The following is a 25,210-nucleotide window of genomic DNA, read 5'->3' as shown; positions in this document are numbered from 1 at the left end:
CCCACAGTACTTAAAAATTCAAACACCTAAAAGTTCAGTTTCTTCAAAATAGCTAGTCTCTTGAATCCCAAAGATTTTTAAAAATTAAAAGTTAACCGTGGGCTCCTGTCAAATCAAAAGTAAACGAAATACTTTCTTACTTCAAGAGAGCAGAACCAGGTCACACTCATAATCTGAACAAAGAGAAACCGAACTCCAAATGTGTAAACAACTTGACGTCCGGTTATTTGGGACTCACTCACAATCTTCTGGGTCCTCCGAAGGGCGTGGGTCACTTCTCTAGCCCCAACCTCTTCAGCACACATACCTTGTCTTCTAGGCTCCAGATGACTGCACTCCATACCTCCTGCTGTCCTCGGTGGTCATGCCATGGCCCTGGCATCTTCTGCGGCAACCGGGCTATACTTTCACCAAGAGCCCCTCTTGAGCTCTCTCTAGAGACCCCAGTCCTGCCACAAAGTGCCTCATCTGCTCTCCATGATCCTTTCGTGCCTTCAAAGCCAGTATCACCTGGCTGATTCTTAGGCTGCCAAGTTTGGCTATCAGTGTGAGAACATGGATTCTGTGAGCTGACTCTGAGGAAACACTTCTCAGAAGATTTCTTCTCAGTGATGCTGGTCACCCCTAACTTCTGAGCTCCAGTTGGCCAGCATCAGCTGTCCCAGCAAAGCTAAGGTTTTACTTCGGCTTGTTGGTCACAGGTGACTTTTTTAGCCCCCGCTGACCAGAACCACAAGGTTCTCAACTCAAAATAGCAAGCCATCCTGAGAAGGGTCGTTAAGTGACTCCAAGACTTCGCTCTGGATCGCACAAGCCAGGCCCCCATAACACTTCCTGGCACTCCTTTTCATTATAAATCCGCGTAAGAATGGCCACTAATAACCACACGACACAGTTAATACCAGGCTATCTTGATGTCTCCTTTGCCAATGCCATTAATCAAAAACTCTTCAATTTAGCCTCAGGCAGACTTTTTGGACAAGGGCAGAAAGCAGCCACATTTTTGGCCAAAATATCACAAGAACAGTCTCTAAATGGTTTCCTAATATTCTTCTCCTCTAAAACCTCTTGAGCTGGGCCATCACAATTTACACTGTTCTCAGCACCACTGTCTTCCTGCTAGGATGGCCATTAAGCCCTGCCTATAGCATTAAACTACTTTCCTAATCCAAAGTGTCAAAGTCTGCATTTGGCCAACAAGCTCCATGGCCAAGCTTGTCACAGCAATAGCCCACTCCTGGTACACACTTCTGGCTCCTCACTGCTCTACTGCTGTTTAGAGACAAGATGACCATGGCAATTCTCATGAGAGAAAACACTTATCTGGGGCTTGCTTACAGTTTCAGAGGGTTAATCCATTAGCATCATGGTGTGGAGCATGGTGGCATGCAGACAGGCACTGGAGCAGTACCCGAGAGGTACATCCTGATCCTCAGTCAGAGACAGACAGACAGACAGACAGACAGACAGACAGACAGAGACAGACAGACTGAAAGAGAGACAGAGATAGAGAGACAGACAGAGAGAGACAGAGACAGGGACAAAGACAGAGACAGACACAAAGGTAGAGACAGACAGACAGACAGACAGACAGACAGACAGACAGACAAAGACTGAGACCCTAGGCCTGGCATGGGTTTTTGAAACCTCAAAGCCCAAGCCCAGTGACATACTTCCCTCAGCAAGGCCACACCTCCTAATCCTTCTCAGGTAGTGCCACTCCACTCCTTGATGAGTAAGCATTCAAATATGTGACCTCTGGGGCTATTCTAATTCAAACCACCACAAGGCCAAAGGAGTGACATCACTACACGCTGGAAGCTGTATTGCTGAGGAGATATTAAAATGGAGACCAAGGAGAACAACCGTGCTAGGTCCATGGTATGTTGGAGAAAACTCAGCTCTCACTGAACAACTACACATAGAATGACTCATTAATGTTGCTCAGGACACACCTACCTTATGGTCCAACAGAAATCATTATTCTCTTAATTAAATTTACTCTTTCTGCAAACTTTTTCAATGAGATCGAATAAGCTGCTTGTTAGGAAATAAGCCCACACCCCTGGAAGAATTTAGGTAGGGGCTAGATAACTTTTATGCATGTCTGGACAGCAAAATAAAGAAAGACCCCTTCTCCTACTCAAAGCAAAGAGCTTATATGGTTCCATGAAGGCATAAGCCGGAAACCTAGGCACCTCTGGCACCTCTGCTTACTTTAACTATAAACGTGTGTGGCTTAAGAGGATGAGATGGAGCAGTGTCGCTAAGACACTCTCTGACATGTGCTCACCGGACCACTCTGCGTGTTCTCATCTTGAGGCACAAAAGCCTCATGTGGGGGCCTCACTCTACCCTTCATTACACAGCAAGACGTGTCCCTAGACAGTGGACAATGAGTATGTCAATGTTTACATGTCACCGTGAGGGAAATTGGCAATATCAGGGCATATTACACACGTCTGTAGGCTACAGATATGCATCGCCTATCTTAACATCCCACCTCTTCAAACAGAAGGGCCTTTCTCCAGCTCCAAGTACAGTACCTTAAACTTTTGTACTTCTTGCCAAAAAAGTACTCCATTTTCCAATAAATCTCCTTTCAGGGCTACAAATCGCCGAAACTGCCTCGCTGTGACTGGATTCAATAATGCTTTACGGAAAGCAATAATCTCGCAGGATGAAGCTATCCACTTACTCGCCACAGGCTGTGCAAACAACACAGGAAGTCAGACATGTTCCAAAAGCAACAATCAAGTCCTTAATTAGACTAAACCCACCAACTTGTATTTCTTCTGATTTGGCTACTGAAATCTGTGGTATGGATGTAATAGAATTTGACAGCTTCCCCCTCTGACTCTTTGCCTTTTGTCTTTTTTTTTTTTTATTGGCTCCACTATTTTTAGAGACTAGGAAGAAAAATTACTGAATGATTTACACATAACTACCCTGTTAAAAATTTTTATGGTTTATGACTAGTGAAAAAGTAGAACAGAGTAACCATAATGCTATGATTAGATATAATTACATTGTGAATTATCATGATTTCATGACTTTTCATTATTTAATTTATTCTTTTTTTTAAAAATTCAATAATTCTATAATTTAAGTTGAAAATTTACTGTAACTCTAATCATGCTTTTAAAAATGCTTTTAAACTATTTTAGTAGATGATGACCTCTAATTAATAAGTATAATAATTAATGATATTAATGAACAATTATTACTTATTAAACATGTTAATGATGTACTGTTAGGAATGGAAGACAGGGCTTTATTCATGAAAAGCAAGTGCTCTGCCACTGACCTTCATTCTGGGACTACAATAATTCTTGTTGTTTTGACATAGAACCTCACTATGTAGCCCTGGCTAGCCCAGAACTCACTATGTAGCCCTGGCTAGCCTGGAACTCACTGTGAAGACCAGGCTGACCTCACCTTCACAAAGATTTGCCTGCCTCTGCCTCTTGACTGCTGGGATTCGTTTTTTCTTAATAATGAAATTCTTCTGATGAAGATTTATTTTACATATCATAAAATCTAGAAGTATCCATGGCCTTAATAGTGCTTAGAGGTATTTTATCTACATCTATTTTATATTGTAACGATTTTGGAATTAACTTTAAAAAATATCTTACCCATTTAAAGTCATATATTCAACCTCTTTTACTCGCTCAGATTAAAAACATAGATTTTATTAAATTTCCCAAATTTATATATTGAAAATAGATTTCAGCTCTGTTGGGGTTCCCCAGAGTCACTGTGAGCAGACAACCATACAAGGAAGTACCATTCCAAAGGCAACACTCTAGATGGACGTACAAATTATACTAATGATAAAATGCCATTACTGACAAGGCATTAAATGAGTTCCTTGAAACAAATCACATGTGACCATCAATGCAAACGTTTGAGTTTTGCAAGAGATGCCCTGGGAACAGCAAGGGGAGAATAATGAGTTCCTCGTGGAGAGGAGCAGCCTTGACCGGAGGGCCCTGCGCTGGAACTGAGCGGTGGCAGCAACTCCAGGCAGTCTGGGTGAGTCCTGGTGCCATTAACCCAGACACGGTGCAGAGATGCCTATCACTGCTTAGCAAGGCACAAGCCATGTTCTCTGGACACAAACTTAAGACTCTCAACATCTGGTCCATATTAAGATTACAGCCCTATAAATAGGAACGACTATGGATTAAAGTGGGATGTTTATTTAAAACCCACTCAACAAAGGCCGTTTTAAAACCTGGTTCTTAAGACACTAAAACTTAGCCATTTAGCTAAAACCTGTAATTAAAATAAATACAAAATAATGCAAAATATAAATCACAATAATATAAAATATAAGCTCACTATACTTAGTGTTTCAATAAAAAAAGAACAAAAACAAACCTTTCCAAAGATCGCCTCCTTTCAGGAGGAGGCAGATGCGGAAGAGAGCTTCCTGACGGACACACGCATGCCTCCATCCTGCAGGTGAACCTTTATCTTTGCTCGCTAATTTGAATGGCTCACCTGGGTCTCACTTTCCAGGACCTCCAGAAGGTAAATCCTCGGGAGCTTATAGACTCACCCACAGGACTATGCTCATCATTGGTAAGAAGCAAATAAGACATCCCCAAAGCCTCATACAGAGTGAGCCTGACAACCTCCAAAGTGCAGTTGTCACAGTTGCTTTCAGGCTAAGCTGTAATTTAAAGTATGGGGCAGTGAAGGACGACTTAACCTGCTGGCCGTGCGTCATGTGACTCATTCTTTCTGTGCAATCCACTCTCCTGGTAGTAAACCACCACACACTGCAAGAACAGTTTGTCTGACAAACCCAGGACACACACAATTATATATATATATATGTCCCCAGTGATGAGGACCAACCTGGGGCCTCAAGTGCAAAGTGCATGTTTAAAGGTCAGCCATGTGGTCCACAGTTGAGAGGTCAGGCATCCTGTGGAACAGAACCCCACAACGGCACACTCCCCCCACCCCAAGTTCCATGTGCCAGCAGGGGCACAATGGCCGTCAGTTGGAGGCTCAGACAATGAGGGTCAGGAACAAGAAGTGTGTGTGTGTGTGTTTGTGTGTGTGTGTGCACACATGTGTGCAAGCAGAGACTGTGCATGTGGTCTGAATGTGCATGTGAGTATATGTGTGTGTTGTATAAGTGTGTATTTGAGAGTGTGAGTGTGTGTGTGTGTGTGTGAGTGTGTGCATATGAGAGTGCGTGTATGTGTGTGTATGTGAGAGTAGGTGTGTGTGAGTCTGTGTGTGAACATATGATTGTGAGTGTGTATGTGTCAGCATGTGTATGTGTCAGCATGTGTATGTGTCAGCATGTGTATGTGTGAGTGTGTGTGTGTGTGTGTGTGTGTGTGTAACACTTGGATAGAGTAGAGTTCACAAGAGGAAGAACATGATGACTTGCCTTCCAAACTCCGATTCTCCTGTCGTGTCTCTGTTGTAACACCTCATCCGCTATGTCTTTCATCCGTATCTAAAAGCAGATTCAATTGTTTTATCAACCCATACGGAATTGCCAAAGCTTGAATTGTTTATATTTTAACAGCTTAAGACACGAGGCAAAGGTCGGCTTAGATAGGAAAGTGCCGCTCAGGATGGAGAGACTCTGACTGAGAGGTGAAAGCGCTGTCGTCAGTGTTTTGGGTGGGTTCTCCTTCTGGAAGCCAGTTTCCTCATCTGCACCCTCACTAACTACATTGCTCCAAATGTAGGTGACAAATGTAGGTCACCTCAGCTTGTGTAGGGGCCGAGCTGTGAAGGTTCAGCGGCCAGCTTACACCTCCTGTAAGTGATTTTGAGGAGACTGCCATGGAGAAGGTGCACCTGCCTCCCACAGGTGTGCCTTCCCTACGGAGTCCCCTAACCTCAGATGCAAAACCTTCAAGGCAGAAAACTGCGTCTGTATTGAGCGTGTACAGGTATTTCCAGATTTCTTTAGCATTTATATTAGGTTATGATTTTATGGGATGACATAAAGTATATGGGATCATAAGCAAATACAGCCTCATTTTCGAGAAGACTTTTAGGGTCCCTTGTGTCCTCTGGACAGCTGCATTTGGGAGGTTTCTGATTACGTGTATTATGTCCTTTTTCTGGGGAACCACCCCCACCAAGTCTGTGCTGTGTGTCTTTTATTCGTTATCTCTAACAGATATCCCTAGCAGCTGGTCTGAGAAGGTCTGTATTACAAACCAAGCTCCAGCTTGAACCCAGGGCTACACGCATGCTAGCCAAGCTCTGAACCAACGAGCTTCATGCCGTGCTTGGTGTCCCTGTCACAGCCACGCGTGAGAGGAAAGACACCTGGTCAGCCTTGCAAGATTCTCAGGGCTATCCCTGACTCCGTCTTTTCTGAAGCGTGGATGTCGGTTCCTCTCTGAAGCCTGTGAGATGCTTCGCGCTGTTTAGTAGGAATGCTCATGGATTTGCCTTTTTGGCTGAAGACTGCTACAATCAGCTTGTTTCGTTGGCCACCCAAAGAATGCAGAGTCAGGAAATGGCTACAAGTTACAATAAACAGGACTGTGGTAAAGATCATGAAAAATGTGGTAAATACTATCTATAAGGCAAATGTCACTCTGATTGGCTCTGGAGAGAGACCTGAGTTCCGTGAAGTCAAAGCCTGAGAGACTTGAGTTCTGCCAAAGCTTCAGAACATCTCGCTAAGCGAGTCAGCTCCTCTGGATACTAGAAATTCTGTATTTCTGATTTTCTTTTCCTTTTTTTTTTTCTTTTCTGATTTGCTCAGGTCAAAAGACTAAGGATCTCTCCAAATAAGTAGGCCCCAAGGAGTTTGACAAATTGAAAATAATATAGAGGGATATTTTCCATGTTTTCTTCCTGATCAGTATTAATGACACATGTGTTTAAAAATCAAAAATAGCAGACAGGCTAACCTCTTTTTAGGCATACTTGTCTTAAATGACCAAAGCAATTTTATTTTTTTTTTGCAAAGCAAAGCAAATGACAAACATGCTTTACAAAAGAAAAAGTCCCCACTTTCCAAGTGGTGTTTTTTTTTTTCAGGAGGAAGATCTTTCCAGCATTTTTTTTCCCATGAGCACAAACATACGGCATAGATATGCAGACGGTGGATACACAGATATGAGGATACGGAGGCGTGAGCAGACACTGCAGGGTCATCTCCTATAGACGGGCCTGAACCCTCTTAGTTTCTCAGTAAATAACATCTGTTGTGTCAGTACATGTGAAAAATTCATTTCTGCATTGAAACCCCATTTTATAATCTTATTTTATTTGGAAATCTGAAGAGCTTTCCATAGAATGGAGTTACTGTTAATTCCTTTAAGTATTCTCCATGTGTCATGGCACTGAATGTTCTTTGTATGTCCTTGCTCGTTTGTGTGAAAACTCATTAACATTAAGAATACCAATTGCCAGCCAGGCATAGTGGAACCAGACTGTGAGGTCAAGGCCAGCCGGCTCTACATAGTGAGTTTCAGGCCAGCCAGGCCTACGGAGAGAGACCCTGCCTCAAAAACAAGAGACAAACAAAAAACCCCAAACCAAGCCACAACAACAAAAACCCAACTGCGTTATGGACAAGATTCAAGTCTCTTCTCTTTGCCGAGTGCCATGCTAAGAAACCAAGCACGCACCGCTATCACTCATGAGAGAGGACGGCTGTTGTATCTGGGCCTGTAACTTGCAGTGATCCCCCTGCCTCTGCCTCCGGAGTCCTGGGATTACAGGCGTATGGCACCATGACCTAGCGCAGTAGCTGTTGACAGCGTCGTTTTTCAAATGAGAAAACTAAACTAATGAAACTCAAAAAGGAGGCGTGAGTGTGGGGCAGATCCTGGGGTTGGAATTTAAGAAGCCCGACTCCGGGCTTTTCACCGGTTACTTGCTGAAGTTTCGTGGCTGGTCGACAGGAAGTCACGTTTCCGGTTTGGCTAGGCCCTGCCCTTGCCACGCCCAGACTGCACTGGTCACGCACCTTTATCTTCTGACGTGATATGAACTGTTCGCTTGACAGAAACAATGGCAGCCACACGTTTTCCAGCCTGTTCAAAACGTGCTTCTGGATCTCCACCAGCACAGACGGCTCGAGCTGCTCGTGAAGGATCTTCCCCCAGCCCCCGCTCAGGAGCATTATCTAGGGGAACGAGAATAAAACAGAAACCACATGCTTAAAAAACAACAACAACAACAAAAGCCATTAGCTCCCTCATCCGTGTTGCGGCATACTGGACATGTGCCACTATTTCCATTTTCCGTAGACCATCGTCGGCTGTACTGTACATTGTAATGGTGTGTGTAGTGGCGGTTGATGTATGGTTTTGCTTCCTCTGGGATCCAGAAGAAAGAAGTGAGTTGTTTGTGTTTGTTTATTTGTTTGGTTTGGTTTGTTTGTTTTTCTGTGTCAGGGCCTCAGTTACAAGTGCTCTGGCCACTGGGCTCCGCCCTGGGTTGGGACTGCTGTGTGGCCAGGGGCACGTGTTTTCCCTCCATAGTCTCAAAACCCATGACCTTAGGGCAGTGAACGCTGTCTTTCTGAGTCTGTTCTAGACCTGTTATTATTAATACTCTGGTCAACCTGACTCATTTGAGGAAGCACTTTTCTTTTGATAGGTGAGCAAAATGAGGCATTGATTAGCTGAAAGAGATCTTGACCCAGATACTAGAGGGATACTTCAGCAGCAAACGTGGATGCTGGGTTGTCGGGCAGCGGTGGGCGCTGTGGGCACTTTTCAGACATGGAGGGACACGGAGGTGGACATGGAGGTGACAGCGGGTAGAGGAAGCACAGGTACTGAGGCTTACTTCATAGACTAAAATATGACAAAAACCAAGTTCCCTCTCTCCCTCCACCCCCAATGCCTATTTGATTTTCCTTCTGAGTGAGATCCAAGCTTCCTCCCTTGGGTCCTCATTGTAATTTATAGAGAACCAGGAGTATGGAGAGCAGGGGAGAAAGAATACAAATCAGAGGTAGGGGGTATCTCTGGGATTTGCCAGAGACCTGGGATGGAGAGGCCCCAGGAAGTCTACAGGGGTCACCCTAGCTGAGACTCCTAGAGGGGGTAGGGGTGGAGTTGGAGCCTGAAGTGCCCACCTCCTGTAGCTACACAGGGATTCCAGTGGAGGGATAAGGACCCCAGCATACCCAAAAAAAAAACCTTCGACCCAAAATGGTCAAAGGAAGCAAAGATTGGGGGAATAATTGCAGGAACTGGAGGGGTCAAGGACTCCTCAGGAAGACCCATGGAATCAACTAACCGGGGCCCATGGGGACTCACAGAGTCTGAACCATCAACCACAGAGCATGGTCTGGGCCTAGGCCCCTGCACATAGGTAGCAGATGCTCAGCTTGGTCTTCATGTGGATCCCCAACAGCTGTAGCGGGGCTCTCTGACTCTGATGCCTGCCTTTGGATCCTGTTCCCCTAACTGGGCTGCCTTGTCTGGCCTCAGTGGGAGAAGATGCATCTAGTTCTGCAGCAACTTAATGTGCCAGGGCGGGTTGGTACCCATGGGGGACCTCCCTCTTCTCTGAGGAGAAGGAGAAGAGAGAAGAGGGAAAGGGGTGTGTGGGCGGGACTTGGAGGAGAGGGGGGCTGCAATCAGGATGTAAGGTGAATACACACATTTTAAAAATTCAAAAATGTGGCAAAACAGTCAAGCCCCACTGAGTCCTAATCTCATTGTTTCTGTAACTGACGGCTTTATTGACATCAGAATCTGTAATCTGGGCCATTTCCACAGTGCAATGACGTGGTTAAACCTATGTTCGTAGTCTATGAAAAGTTTCTAGGTTGGGCATTGGTGCTACATGCTCCCAGCCCTTGGGAGGCAGAGGCAGGTAGATCTCTGTGAGTTTGAGGCCAGCCTGGAGTTGTAAGATAGCCAGGGTTATGCAGAGAGACACTGTCTCAAAAAATAAAACCAAAGCCAAAAAGAGGTGGGGGAGAGAAAAAGAAAAGAAAGAGACCAAAAAGTAAGAATGGAAGAAGGAAGGAAGGAGGGAAGGAAGGAAGGAAGGAAGGGACCGACCTAACCTTTTTAGGGCAACTTAATCATAAACAGAGTTTTGAAGATCAAATGCCTTTTGCGGTTAGCAGGTTAAGAGAAGAAAAGAGGACAGGCACGGTGGTGCATGCTTGTAATCCCAGCTCTTGAGGAGACAGAGGCAGGTGGATCACTGTGAGTAAGAGGCCAGCCTGGTCTACGAAGAGAGTCCTGAACATCCAAGGCTACATGGAGAAACCCTGTCTCAAAACATAAAACAAACAAAAAATGAAGGAGGAGGAGCAGGAGAAGACAGGAAGAGATTAATGTCAGTGGTTGATAATGGCTGCTTTTCTACTGCCGAAGATGCCTTGCCCGTGCAGCATTGTTGAAGATAGTCCTTGCCCGTGTGGTTTCCCACTTGGTCCTAAGCACCTAAAACAGTGTCTGATATACTAAAGCCACACACACTCACTCAATGAATAAATGGCAGATTCAAATCCGTGCATAGCTGTGATTGTACCCCCAAATTTATGAGCATTGCCCTTAAAACCGTCCTAAGTGAATGACATTTTACCCAATGTAGTAACTTTTAAAATAATATATTTTAGAACACGTATTACTTGAGTGAACTTTAGGTGTCTATAGTTACAAATACCAAAACCAAAGAGTGTCCTTCCCAAAAGGCAAAACAAAAGAAAAAGACACTGTCGTGCTGTTGGCAAAAAGGAAGGATTGCTCTTTACACTTCAGACATAACTGTGCGCGGCATGTTCGTACCTGGTTCTGTTGATGCAAAGAAGCTGGACTTCTGGGCCCGAAGAAATATTTCTTGTTAAGGTATGTGTTTTTAATGTATATAGACTTGGCCTCCCTTTGCCTTTGGTCTTTAAAAAGGATTCTTCGGAGCTGTTCGATATCTATCCAGCACATTAGGTCGATGCTGGAAACAAAGCACATTCCTTCTTAGTGGCTCCTAAATCCAGGCAAACGCCAGGCAAACCGCTGGCAGTCGGGAGGCGGCTGTCTGATTAGCCTGCATCTCATCAGATCAAGGCTAAACCAGCACAGCCTCCTCCCAGCCTCGCACAGAGGGCTCCACTGTTGCTACAGTCTCAGTGCCTGATAAATCCATGACTTCTGGCAGGGAACATGGGTACAGAGACAGATCTCTCGTTTGCTGGTGGTGTCTCAGAGTTGCCAGAGGGAAACACCACATATAGTTATGTCACTTAACAACACGACACAGTTAAAACGGTCCTCATCGAGATGAGGGAAATTGGTGATGTTTGGCCCTAAGTTCAAACCAGTTTCTGTTAATGTGATTTAGAAAAATCTGATCGATATTTTAGTTTAGAGAACATAACTTTCCAAAACTATATTTGATGTATATATTCATTAATAAAATGGCAAACTTTTACAATAATTAGTAAAATGAAAGATACACTTCCCAGAAACACTGATGTGAGCACCAGAAAAAAGGAAAGATTTTTTTTCAAGCTAGCCGGTTTTAAAAATCCCAATGAATGCTGCATAATTGCTTAAAATTAACACTTGGAAAGTTAATGCAATGATTTGCACTAATAGAAAAAGTCATCTAAATAGATTTCAGATATTTTTGTCTAATTTTGTCTAATTTTTGTTTAATTTTACTGGCATAGACATGGGTAAAGATCTACTACCAAGCCACTATTATAGCAGTAATCAAAATCAGTATCAAAAAAGGATTCTTTTTAACTGACAAGTGTATTTAAAAATAGGTATTTCCTCACCTTGCAGAGTGGGACTCCAGAAACTGGCGGAAATGCTCAAATTCCAGTTTGTTATTAAGCAGGTCATTGAAGGTGAAGTGCTTGTAGTCCTCGGGCACGTTGCTCCAGTACTCTGTTTGCTTAGAGATGTCAGAGATAGACAGCCTGGCGGATTCAGCGCCCTCCTAGTGATGAAAACACTTTCACAAAACTCTCGTAAATGCAACAAATTAGTTACAATTTTAAACAGAGAAACTGAAATAAAAATTAACTATTGGGCCAACAATTTATTAGAACGAGGTAAGTAACCTAGCCATTCACATTCTGCCTCTCAGACGAGCTTGTACTCCGTCCCTTGTTAATGATACTTAGTAAACACTTACCAGACATAAGCAAAGTACTCTGTGTGTGTGTGTGTAAGCACAAGTTCACACAGGTGCCCATGTGTAAAATTATTTACTTTCAAATGTCACTTTTATTTCTTAGTAAAGGGAAAATGCCTTTTGTAATAGAAAACTAAATCATAAAATAATACTATCACTCAGAGATAACTACCATCAGCATGTTTATATTGCTCGTGGTCTCTGTGTATGTGTGAGTGTATATATATATATACATATATATGTGTATATAGGCATGCATATATAGTACATATGCATACACATATCTAAATAAACATCTTATATTTATATAAAATAAATATTTTATGTTTACACTTATATAAAATAAATATATTATATATAATGTAATATTTATAAATAAAGCATATATAATACAAATAAATATAGCCTATTCATTCTTTTTATAAGTATATGTACATATATAGTTTATTAAAAATGAGGCTATGATCATATACCTATAGTTTTATAACTATATTCTTTATCTTAATAATTTATAATAGAGATAAGATACTCTTCCATAGCTATTTTAAATTTTTTATATTTATTTCATGTGTATAAGTGTTTTGCCTACAGGTCTGTATGTGCACCATGGATGTGCCTGGTGCCTGCAGAGGTCAGACGGAAGCATCCGAGCCCTGGAACTGCAGTTACAGACCCTTGTGAGCTACCGCATGTGATTCTGGAAACTGGGCCCAGGTCCTCAGTGGCCCTTAACCACTCTGGCATCATCCAGCAAAAAAGAAAAAAACAAAAAAACAAAAAACACACATATAATTTTTAATATAGCCAACTCACTTCCATATTTGATTTTAAAAATTATACAGCCATGAAATAAACTACCAATATTTCAAAGAGTGGTGCTCCTTTTAAGGAAGGATTATGTACAGTATTATAAATTTTGCTCCTGAAGCTTACAACTCAGCATTATTATATACCACTTTATGAATGCATATGTGCTTCCCAGGTTTGAATTAATGGCACATCAAATAGAGAACTTTTGTATCAACCAAACAACTATTGAGGTTCTATTTTTTAAATAGCTATTGCTTATGAAAAACTTTATTTATATAAAAATAAAAACCAGTTAAACACAAAAAAGAAACTAAAAATGACCTGAAACCCACCATTCCAAATTCTCTCTCCTATTTTGGTAAACTTCGTCCCTCATGTCTCCTTTTACATATATGTTGTAACATAAATAGGATCACATGATGTGAGTGAGAGGTGATGTTGTTCACTCTATTGACTCAGCCTGCCCTCGAACTCACAGTGACCCATCTGTCGCTGCCTCCTGAGTGCTCGACCTAAAGCTGTGTGCCACCATGCCCAGCTTGGCATTAGCATTCTTGTTTTGTTTTTTTGTTTGTTTGTTTTTTGTTTTCCGAGACAGGGTTTCTCTGTGTAGCCTTGACTGTCCTGGACTCACTTTGTAGACCAGGCTGGCCTCAAACTCACAGTGATCCGCCTGCCTCTGCCTCCCAAGTGCTGGGATTAAAGGCGTGCGCCACCACGCCCGGCCTGGCATTAGCATTCTTATTCCATATCTTGTATATAGCTGTGTATGTCCTGAACAGGTCAATCAACTGACTTTTATGTAGACGCATACATTTAATTCTCTGGTTCTGTGGATCTATCAGGGTTTATCCAATCAATACAAAGCTTGAAGATCTGAGCTGGGCGTGACGGCACACACATGGAATAGCCCCCAGACCTGGGGAGCAGTGTCAGGGTGGGCTGAGCTCAGGGTCATTCTCAGGTACACACTGGGTAAAGGCCATGAGACAGACATAAGACTGTCTCAAAACAAACAAACAAACAAACAAATGTCACTATTTTACAATTAAAAATAAGAGTTAATATACTAACCAATCCTACGATCTTTTTACTGGCTTTTCCAAGAATTTCCTTGTTGTTTTTCTTTCTTTCTTTTTTAAAAAATCTGTTGCTATACATATGATAGTTTCCTTTTGTTCAGAAAATGCAACTGAACTCTTATAATTTGACAAAAATATAATTCCTTACATGCATAAAATAATGGGTACACTTAAGGGACTGTCCCGTGGTTTAAGGCTTAAGTTCCTGGTCTTAGGAAAGAGGAGCAGATGGCATGGGCTTCCTTTGCCACTTCGGCTTGGTTTTTCCAGCAGTGTTGAATATGTCATTATAACACTGTGACCTGTCAAATGTAGCAAGCACACTAGGCAGAGGGGCAGCAGGATGGTGACACTCCTGACACCCGTTTCACTAATATATGTCTCGATATAAGATCACTAGCCAGTTATAGAATATAACTGCCTAGGGTTCCGAATGGTGACTTTCTAAGGATGGTGTCTTACCTCAGCCTTCTTGGAAACCTTTTCTTCATGTAAAGCATGTAGCTTTCTGAAGTATGAGGAATCTAATTGCCGAGTCTCTTCTTGTTGTTCCACCTAAAACAAACAAACAAACAAACAAACAAACCACGGCGTACTAGTTCAATAGGCATCATGAAAAATGGAAGACAGGATGCACAGTTTACAAAGGATGGTGGGCCTTTGCCAAGGAGGCAAACTGCTTTTGAGGCAAGAGCAGAGAGCCATATGCCATTAAAAAAAACATTAGCTACAATGAAGTGACACATCACATATACACAACAAGGAACGAACGCTTTCTGTTTACTGGCACAGCTGCTGCCGATGAATGCCTCACTCTGGGCACACACGTAAATATGTCGGTTGCATTTTCAGTTTCTAACCAACATAACAGAATGAGTCACAGAGAAGGCAAAGGCTGCTGACCATACGGACCAAACACTTCACAGGAGAGCAAGGAAGGACAATGTGGTTTAGTCTGTTCCTAAATGTTTTATTGCTATAGATAGCAAAAGAGAACACAGTTGGTCCAATTACGGCTCATAGAGGTCTGTCTTCCTACTGTGCGGTGCATCATTTTCTATAGGCATTTTCTACACCCCAGTTCTCCAGTGCAGGAAAAAGCCAGTTTGGCTGACTAGCCACCCGAGGACTTCCTGTATTTAACAGCTAGCTTTGGTAGTCTACATTACAGTCAGCTAGGCTTTTAGAACAATGTTCTGGAGAGAAGTTAAGGAAGATTCTAGAACTAAGATTAATTCCCCCTTTTATTAAGAACAGTATATAATCCATCTTACACATTTTTATAAGATTCATTTGCTAATACCAAAATGTTCTGGTTCAAGGCAATTATAATTCCAATTTTCCTTTACAATTACAGGATTCTATAGACTTCACATTTATTCTAAGAAATGTAGTAATACTATAAGTTTGAGTCAAGAGAGGCTTTTAAAATATCACATGGCATTCTAACTTTTCTAGTATAATCTGCACATTCCTATAGTAGAAAGGATGCTATGCTAATTTTTTAGAATTGCAAGAATTAAGGAATAAAAATCTATTTTGTTCACTGAATTAAGGCTTCAGAATTGTTTTAGTCAAAAATCCAGTGAGGTTGGTCTATGGAAAGTATTTCTATATTAATTCGAACATATTTGCTTAATTTATCTTTCTTGGTAGACAACCATAGCAACACAATGCCAGGTGCAATGGCACACATCTGTAATCCCAGCACTCGGGAAGCAGAGGCAGGTGGACCTCTGTAAGTTTGAGGCCAGCCTGGTCTACAAAGTGAGTCCAGGACAGCCAAGGCCACACAGAGAAACCATCTCTTTTAAAACCAAAACCCAAAAACAACAACAACCAAAGAATAGCACTACCCCCCCCCCCCATACAATGACCTCACACACCAGGTACATGTGTTTACCTGATGGAAAAAACACTCAAGGAAGTTTTAAGGTCTGATTCAAAAGAAATATCTAAGGACATCTTCTCTCTCCACCAGTGATAATAGTGAAAATATTCCAGTGCAGAGGTTTACACAACGTCTTTTAGAATGTAAAAAGCTGTGTAGAGACTTATCCCACCAAGCACTGTGATTCTATGAGCACCTGGTACTTTAAGTAAAAGCCCTGACATCTGGAGGGCCTCTGTGTTTCTATGGGTGTGGTGTCTACCATAACGCATGCCACAGAAAACGAAGCAGGCCTTCTCCAGGAACCAACGACCACTGCTGAAAAACGCCAGTAAAGGGCAGCACAAAGGAAAGCTCACATTTCTCTTCTGACATATTTGTACAGAGAGCTAAGAATGACAGAGATCAAATCTTTTCTCAGGAGACAATAGGAAGACTGGCAAGAAAAAAAAAGATAAAAAAATAAAAAATAAACAGTTAGCAAGCGTTTCCCCTGCCTGGGCCTTGGTCTTTCTGGGTCTTGACTGCAGAGCCATGGCTCGCTGGAGGCCTGGCTTGACCCTGTGCTGGAAGCACCTGTCACTGTCCGCCGTACCTTTCTGTAGGCCACCTGGTCTGACATCACCATCTGTGTCCAGGGCTCCAGGAGGAGGAGAAGGACATACTCTTCTGCCATGTCAAACAGGTCTTCGAATGGTGGCTGTGTTCTCATGTAGATGTCTTTCTTCCCTTCCGGTTGGAGTCCAATGTCCAGAGTGGCCGATGGGGCAATGTAAGTGGCAAAAAGATACTAAAAGAGGAGGGACAGAGAGGGTTGTCTGGTTAGCAAACACACCGGTGAAGAGGGCAAAACCGTACATGACACAGTGACATATTTGTCCAAGAGAATGCTCTCCTTTTCTTTGTCCATTAGAAATTAGCAACTAGTCATTTTTTTTTCTCGGATCACAAGTATCTGAAGATAAAGTATGATTGCCTGACGCTGCCTTTCAGTGTGTTGTCTTTCCTTGTGCATGGGACGCGAGGGCTCTACCACTGAGCTACACCTCGCCTTCTAACTCCTGTACGCTATCCTCTTGTGGCACGGCCTGCAATGCCAGCACACAGCGGGCAGAGGAAGAAAGATCAGCTCAAGGTCACTTCAACTTCACAGTAAGGTTGAGAGCAACAAAGGCTACAACGCTGCCTCAAAAACAAACAAACAAACAAACAAACAAAACACCTTAAGAAACAAAAGCTAATGCCATATAGCGATGAAAATCTGGCTACTGGTAGTCCCCTGATCTAGACATCAAACAAATTACCCAGTCTTTTCACTGCAGAGTTTGAGGAACGGCTAATTGGCCCCCTTGGGGCATAAAATGTCTCCATCTGGTGTCCTAATGCTATGGACGGATACAGGAAAGTTATAGAGTAAATAGGAAAATACGCATAGAACTTCCAACCACCTCCCACAGGTGTCCACCGGGATCATTTGTTTTGCTGCTCAGTAACAGCTATCCATACCTGAGAATCAGTCTAATAACATTGCTGTATCACTATTCCTGGATAGTAGAAAGAATGCATATAATTCATTATATATACATATATATGCTATTAACACACACACACACACACACACACACACACACACACACACACATTCTAAGGTATGGGGAGTGTTGCTCTTCACATAACCCAGGCCGGCAGGACCAGAAGAGGTGCAGGAATCCAAGGGGGCTACCAGGAAGGGCTTACCGCCTCCCCCGCTCCCCTGCAGAGCCCCAGGACCTCTGGGGCTGCAGAGAGCAATGGCTCCTACTGCCTTCCCCACATCACTGCCATTGGAACCTGGTAGAGATCCAGAGGAATCCGAGAGCGTCACCGGTCAACTCGGCACAGCTGACAACAATTAGCCCCGTAAGTATTTTGATTTCTTGTTTTCTGTTATTTAATTTCCGCTCTTGCGTTTATTTCTCAGGGTGATTTTGCTTTGCTCGTGTGTTGCTCACATTCTGCACCGTTTGCTCTAAGGCCCACTTTATTAGGCTTCAGCCGCCTGCTAGGCCCATGTCTGATTCCCAAGCCTGTTTTTCCCTCTTTCGTCCTTATCCCTCCTCTTTTTGCCTAGCCACGGCCTTCCATAGATTTAACAGCATCCAAAATCTGTGGGCCCCGTGAGCACCCCAACTTTCCCCTCTCACCTGCTTCACTCACCTCACTCTGTTACTGTTTTCAAAGTCAGTGCTCAGTTCTGATACTCACCTGCCTTCCTTCCCTCCCACGCCTAATCCCAGGGGCTAAAATCCAAGCGTAATCCACACCACCCTTGACTGTTCCTCCTCCAACAGTTGCTGAAATCAAAGGGGCCACTGTTGCTAACTGGCTAGCACAGTATTTGCATAGCTGTACTACCACGAACCCGTGGTTGTTTTCCAGGCTGTCTCACACACACATCGATACCCTGAGCCCCTCTTATTTTCTCAAGGACGCACAACCACAGCCAAGTCTCCTGTGAACACTGTAGATACTTCAACTAAAAGAATGTAGCTGATAAAGCAAACAACAAACAATATCTAACGTGTAAATACCAACACCGGATGATAACAAACGTGAAAAACCAAGTCAATATAACTCTTCCAGAAATTATTAACCCTACAGTAGCGGCATCTAGTGAGACAGAGTTAGATGACATCCCAGACAAAACTAAAAGTGATTATAAAGATACAAATGTGCAAAGATACAAAAAGTTGAATGAAAGAAGGTGGAAAATGATGGGGAAAAAAAGAATTCAGCAAAGAGACAGAAATAATTGGGGGAACCAACCTAGAATGTTGAGAGTAAAAAGCGCTAAGTCAGTAAAAAACTGGAAAGTTGCAGCAACAAAATGGGTTAAGGAGAGGCAGGGTAGACAAGTTTGAAAACAAAGGCAGGAAGTGGACAACATAGTGTGGTCAAGGCAAAGGGGAAAAAAAAAGATGTGGGTGCAAATTTCAAGACATACAGCGTGAGAGTGATCCAACAGCTCAACTGACAAGACATACAGGGTAGTCTGAAAAGACCATGTCTACATACAGTGAGCACAGAAGGAGAACTGGTTCTGAAGGCATAGAAGACATTTTCAAAAGGATCGTGCAGAAGATATCCCAGTAAAGAAAGGAGATGGTAATCTAGATAGCAGAGACAGCTAGGACACAAAGAAAAAATAAAGACCCAAAAAAGAACCTTCCCTCATCATATTGTAACTAAAACGCTGAATATTCATAACACAGAGAATATATTTAAAGTTGCAAGAGAAACACCAAGTCACATATAAAGGCAGAAGATTGATAGATTTGTTAACTGAAACTTTAAAAGCTCAGCAATTCTAGGCAGTAGATTTCAAGTTCTGAAAGGCAACTGCCAACACAAACTGCTACACCAAGTGTGTTATCCATTCCAACTGAAGGAAAAACAACTTTCCATGATTTTTTAAAAGCATGTGACCATTTAACCATCTCTTCTGAGGATAATGGAAGGAATCCTACATAATTAAGAGAAAGGAACATCTATCCTATGAGCTATAGGAGAGAACAAACCACATAGAATAACAGTAAAGCAAAAGAAGAGGAAAAAAAGCAAACACTACAAAACCAAAAATTGACAGGAACTAATGCACACCTTTCAGTAATAGCTCTGCATATTGAGGGTCCCAGTTCCTCAGTCAAAAGCCACTGGGAGATCACATCAAAAATTGGGAGCCACGCATTTGCTGCCTCCAAGAAATATACTTCATCACAAAAGATAGACACCGCATTAGAATAAATGGCTGGAGAAAGGTGTTCCAAGTAAATAGACCTGGACTACGCCGGTGCCACTGTTCTGACATCTGACAGCATAGACTGCAAAACTAGGAGAAGAGACTTGACTTGAGATTAAGGGAACAGTCAATCAAGGGGGCATTAGATTCAAACACTCATGCCTAACACACTGTGCAGTCAGCTTCCTTTATACATAAACACACACATATGATGTTCCATATATATATATATAGTAAAGTCACAGATGACGGAAGCACAAAAGTACTGGGTGACATGTTTCCTATATATAATGTAAAGTCACAGATGACGGAAGCACAATAGTACTGGGTGACATGTTTCCTATATATAATGTAAAGTCACAGATGACGGAAGCACAATAGTACTGGGTGACATGTTTCCTATATATAATGTAAAGTCACAGATGACGGAAGCACAAAAGTACTGGGTGACATGTTTCCTATATATAATGTAAAGTCACAGATGACCAAGTCACAATAGTACTGGGTGACATGTTTCCCACTTTCACCGACTGATCAGTCACCCCATCAAAAAATGGGCAGAGAAAAATCTCAATGAAATGACATCACAGACCAAATGGACTGAACAGACATCTATAGTGTTCAATTCCGTTCAAACCATAGGAAATACATTTTTTCCCCCTCAGGAACCTATGGAACTTTCTCCAACAAAGCTCATATAATAGGGCACAAAGCAAATCTTAACAAATTCAGGAAAACTGAAATAGTTCCTTGTATTCTGATTACAATGGAATAAAAGTGTAAACCAACAGCGAGAGAAACTCTAGAACACATGCAAACTTTTGGGGTGAAGAGCAAAGAACACACTGTTGAACCATGAATGGGTCCTGAAGAAATCAAAAGGGAATACAGACACGCTTGGAATCAAATCGAAAGAAAACACAACTTATGAAAACCCGTGTATAGCGAGAGCCATCCTAAGGGGGAAGTCTGCAGCTCTGCATGGGGCAGGAGAGGCGCCTCTGCTCTTCCTGAGGACCAGAGTTGAGTTCCCTGCAGCTACACCTCACAACTGCCTGCAAGTCCTGCTTGAGAGGATTTGACACCCTCTTCTGGTCTTAAAGGGCAAAACTTTGGGGCTGGAGAGATGGTGCATTGGATAGGAGCACTGGCTGCTCTTCCAGAGGACCCAGGTTCAATCCCCAGCACCAACATGGCAGCTCACAACTGTCTGTAACAGTTCCAGGGGATCCGGCACCCTTACAGAAACATACATGAAGGCATCAATGCACATAAAATAAAAATAAATATTTTTAAAGACAAAACTTTAGGCAAATTAGCCAGAAAGAGAAAAGACCCAAATTAATAAAATTAGAGATGTAGCAGGGCGTGGTGGCGCACGCCTTTAATCCCAGCACTCCAGAGGCAGAGGTAGGCGGAAATCTGTGAGTTCGAGGCCAGCCTGTTCTACAGAGCAAGTCCAGAACTTGCAGAGCTACACAGAGAAACCCTGCCTCAGAAATAGAAAATGTTAGGAGAGGGTGGGGACCACTGAGGGGCCACCCACCTCCTGATGTCACTGACTTCCGTGGAGCTCCTCCCGCCTCTCCCAGGTGACAGAGGCAAAGGGAACAAAGACAAGACACAGTCCAATTGTGGAGTCTTAAAGTGTGTGGCACTCATTAGCTTTCCTGCGAAGATGTAAATAAATATTTACCCACTCTAGGCAAGAGAACCAGTGACAGGTCAAAGAGGGACAATTCTGCCCAGGTCCAGCTTACTAGCCCACGCTCACTCACAGGTGTGTGGCTGACCTTCCAACAGGGGTGATGCTGACCCTCCCTCACCCCGACTCCTGCTACAGGGTTGTGGTAACAGGCCTGATCAAGCCAGAAGTCACAGCTACCATGCAAGATAACAACGGCCGCGTGGTGCCCAGGGGACAGTGTTTCACAGCTTCAGGAAACAGGGACATTTACAGTCCATTCAACTGACTTCCAGCATTAAGACCCGGAGAGATGGCTCAACAGTTAAAGCTGCTGTTGCTCCTCAGAGGACCCGAGGTCTGTCTCCAGCACCCACATGGCAGCCTTAATTCCAACCTTAATTCTAGGCTCATGGGATCCAATACCCTCTTCTGCCCTCCAAGAGCACCGAGCACGCATGAGGTGCATGTGCATCACGCAGACAGACATTCGTAAACATAAAAAGAAAATAAATCCTTAAAAAATTAAAAATCTCAAAATGTCTTTCTAGTAATCAAAGCACAATTTGATGACGCATATAACAAATATAGGATACTCATAACCAAGACATACATAATCAAAAAATTAAGCACCTTTATAAATTTTATAAAGATGAAATAATTTTAAGTTGTTGCTACCTAACTTTTTTTTTTAAGATTTATTTTTATGTACACTGGTGTTTTGCCGGCATGTATGTCTGTGCGGGGGTGTCAGATTCCCTGGAGCTGGAGTTACAGACAGTTGTGAGCCGCCATGTGGGTGCTGGGAATTGAACCTGAGTCCTCTGAAAGAGCAGCCAAGGCACTCAACTGCTGAGGCATAGCTCCAGCACGCCACCTAACTTTTTGATGAAATACAAAGATTATATCATCTATTTTCTGAATAACTTATGTAATTATGAGTTAGAGACATCATTTATAATATCTTGGATCATTTGCTACTTTTCTGGCCACTCAAACTCTTTCTTTTCGACCACAGAATAAATGACAATACAGCTCCTGTTCGGGAGAAAACTCTCCCTCTGTGTTCTGCATGGCCACTCCAACTGTAAAGCAGATTCACGCGTGTACAGCTGTAGCAGACCTGATTCCAAGTTAAACATTAACTGCGATGCTTTCCCAGGCAGCAGGGATACAAGTGTTGCCTGTCTATGATCGGACTGCCTGGCACTGCACACAACACAGCCCTTAGCTCCGTCTCTCTCAGAGACACCCAAAGGTTAGAAAATCAGGAAATGCATGCTGGGCGGCCTGCCCACACCTCTCTACACCTGCGCTGGTGATTCACTTTCTTGGCAAGTGTACCAAATGAGACGGGGACAGAAGGCCTCTACCTTAAAAAAAAAAATTTACAGTCTGGGAATTCTGGGAGTTCATTCTCTTGCCTTGGTGAGACTATGTCACTGCTAACCGGACAAGCAAGAGGACAGGACGATGGAGGAGGGTTACTGTGGAGACAGGAAAACGAGCTGAAGGGAGGAAAAGAGGAGAGCAAAATGCACTCAAGACCAAAGTGAAACAAAGGCCAAAACCAATAAAAAAGGGAACGGAAGAGAAAAACAATGCTTTGACAAATCCTTTGCTTTTAAGTGGGCATTAAATGAAAATAATATTTAACTTACTTTGGGAGTGATAAGAAAAGATCTCACTGTGCAGGCCAGGCCAGCCTTGAACTTACGATCCTCTTGTCTCTGCCTCCTGAGCCCTGAGTGAATAGGCGCACACCTGCTATACCCATTAATTTAAGTTCTTCTTATACACATTACTTAGTTTGTCATCGTATGGGGGAGTTTGTGTTTTTGCTTCCTTACGGAAACCACGGCTCTTCATTAGAGATGCCATTCTGCACACTCCACCTGCACTGCCGGCCCTGGGAGACGGAGCAAACAAATTACAGCATGTGCCAATGAACTTCATATTTTCCAGGCCTATCGTAGTTTGCATGCTAGGTCAAGGTATCATTAATAATTTTCAAAATCATGTTGCGTTGATAAACATCTGTGGGTGTATGTAACATTTGCCTGCCATGTGCGAGGTCCTGGATCCAATCCGCACAAAAAATTAATAAAGAGTGACAGTAAGCATTTTCATGGATTAGTAGATGCTACCCTCCTTTTAAATATACCATAATATGGGCTGGAGAGATGGCCCATAGGTTAAGAGCACTGGCTGCTCTTCCAAGGGTCCTGAGTTCAAGTCCCACATGGTGGCTCATAACCATCTATCATGAGATCTGGTGCCCTCTTCTGGCCTGCAGGTGCACATGCAGGCAGAACACGGTCTACATAATCAATAAACCTGTATCCCTCTAGCTATAAATCTCTCTCTCTACCATAACACACCATCTCTACCATTCCAGTTTCTTCTTATACTACCAAGCCTGCATAAGCACACCTGAGAGATGAGTGTGCCAAGCTTCCTGAATATGTCCTTTTGTTTGATTGTTAATGTAAAAAAGAAAACAAACAAAACAAACAAACAAAAACCAGTGACATTCCACAGTCGTGACAGTTGGATTTCTCTGTGTACCAGATACTAACTGATGACCCTATGAAGTGAGACCCCAGGCACGCTCCAGGCGTGTGCTGCGTGCGCGTGGGTGAAGCACAGAGCTGAGCTTTCTCACTGTGCTGAAGGTGAACGAACAGTCCTCAGAAGGAAGCCTTCCATACACACGGCTTCTGATGAGCTGCCATCCGGCACTCGTCTGTGTTCCAGTGAAAACAGGAACGATTTCCATGCAGCCTTAAAAAGGCAGAGTGGAGAACACCAGCAAGCACGGCGCCACCCGTGCGGATTCCCCGCTACACTGCAGCTGTTGCTGTGTTAATGGAATGGTTTTCCATGCTTCCTTTTGATGTAGCCACTTAACGATGGTGTGTGTGGATCTTAATTGAGACTGCCTGGCCATGCTCATTGCATGATGTTTGACTGTCACCACCAGGCCGGGACTGGAAGTGGAAGAAAGAAATAAAAAATCTTTAAAACTGGAAGATGTTTCCAAACCTGCATGCTATGTGTGAGACCTTAGCACCGGCTTCCGGGACATCTGGTAGATGAGACGGGCAGGCAGACATTGAGGACACTTGGAGTAGATTTCCTTTGATGGTCTCAACACAAAAAAATCATAAATGCGGGAGAGGATGGCCAGCTAAGCAGCCTGCTTCGTTACTATGTTAGGAATGCATGTATCAAATCACATGTACCCATAAACACGTAGAGTTACGGTGTGCTGATTTAAAAAGTAGCAACCAACAGATTTTCAACATAGTTTGCTAAAGTCACACAGAGGTTGGGAGAAACCATTTATACTTCAGCGTGTGGTGCTGATGGGAAGGTCCTTTTCAGGGGCTCGTTCCTGGCTATGATGTAAGGTCAGCAGGGGGCATTTTAACATGTGTCTTTCACATTCTTCTAGGAGTTGCCCAAGATGCCTAGCCAAGGGGTATCAGAAATAAAGGTCTGTCTGCACTTGCTACCTCCTGCTGCTACGGAGCTCCTCTGGGGTTTGCCTGGTAAACTGACAAGCCAGTGTCAACAGAACCTGCCGGTCCCCAGACAAGAGGAGGCAGACATCCCATGACGCCCATCCAATACTTCATGTACTGTAAAGTAAACAGAGGGGGAATTTCCGGGCTGTGAGAATGTACAAGCTTTGTTTGCCAAGTGTCTTCTTGCTGTTTAATCAGCTCCCTTAAAAGTTTATAGTAAGCAAACTAAGGGGGACCTGCTAATTGTGGAGCAAAGGTGAGGTACCATCTTTGAGAGATACAAACAAGGGGATGCGAACAGGTTCTAAAATGTGGGGA

At 43.1% G+C, this 25,210-nt stretch overlaps 2 protein-coding genes across 6 annotated transcripts in view; both read right to left on the bottom strand.

Annotated features, from left to right (window-relative positions):
• Positions 1-25,210, bottom strand: part of RGS22 (regulator of G protein signaling 22) — a 118,396-nt gene that overhangs the window by 16,372 nt on the left and 76,814 nt on the right. For all 5 annotated transcript variants that reach the window (XM_084803057.1, XM_084803060.1, XM_084803061.1 and 2 more), the window contains 7 exons: positions 16,496-16,690; positions 14,472-14,564; positions 11,756-11,919; positions 10,764-10,926; positions 7,973-8,131; positions 5,417-5,485; positions 2,547-2,708 (listed from right to left, as the gene is read on the bottom strand). In XM_084803057.1, coding sequence (XP_084659183.1) covers positions 2,547-2,708; positions 5,417-5,485; positions 7,973-8,131; positions 10,764-10,926; positions 11,756-11,919; positions 14,472-14,564; positions 16,496-16,690 — 1,005 coding nt within the window. The remainder of the gene's footprint in view (positions 1-2,546; positions 2,709-5,416; positions 5,486-7,972; positions 8,132-10,763; positions 10,927-11,755; positions 11,920-14,471; positions 14,565-16,495; positions 16,691-25,210) is intronic.
• Positions 1-25,210, bottom strand: part of COX6C (cytochrome c oxidase subunit 6C) — a 161,895-nt gene that overhangs the window by 62,752 nt on the left and 73,933 nt on the right. The window lies entirely within an intron of this gene.

This window comes from Acomys minous, assembly GCF_964271855.1.
Source record: "Acomys minous genome assembly, chromosome: 12".
Taxonomy (NCBI): Eukaryota; Metazoa; Chordata; class Mammalia; order Rodentia; family Muridae; genus Acomys; species Acomys minous.
Note: the sequence above shows the minus strand (reverse complement) of the source record. Positions and strands in the feature narration are given on the sequence as shown.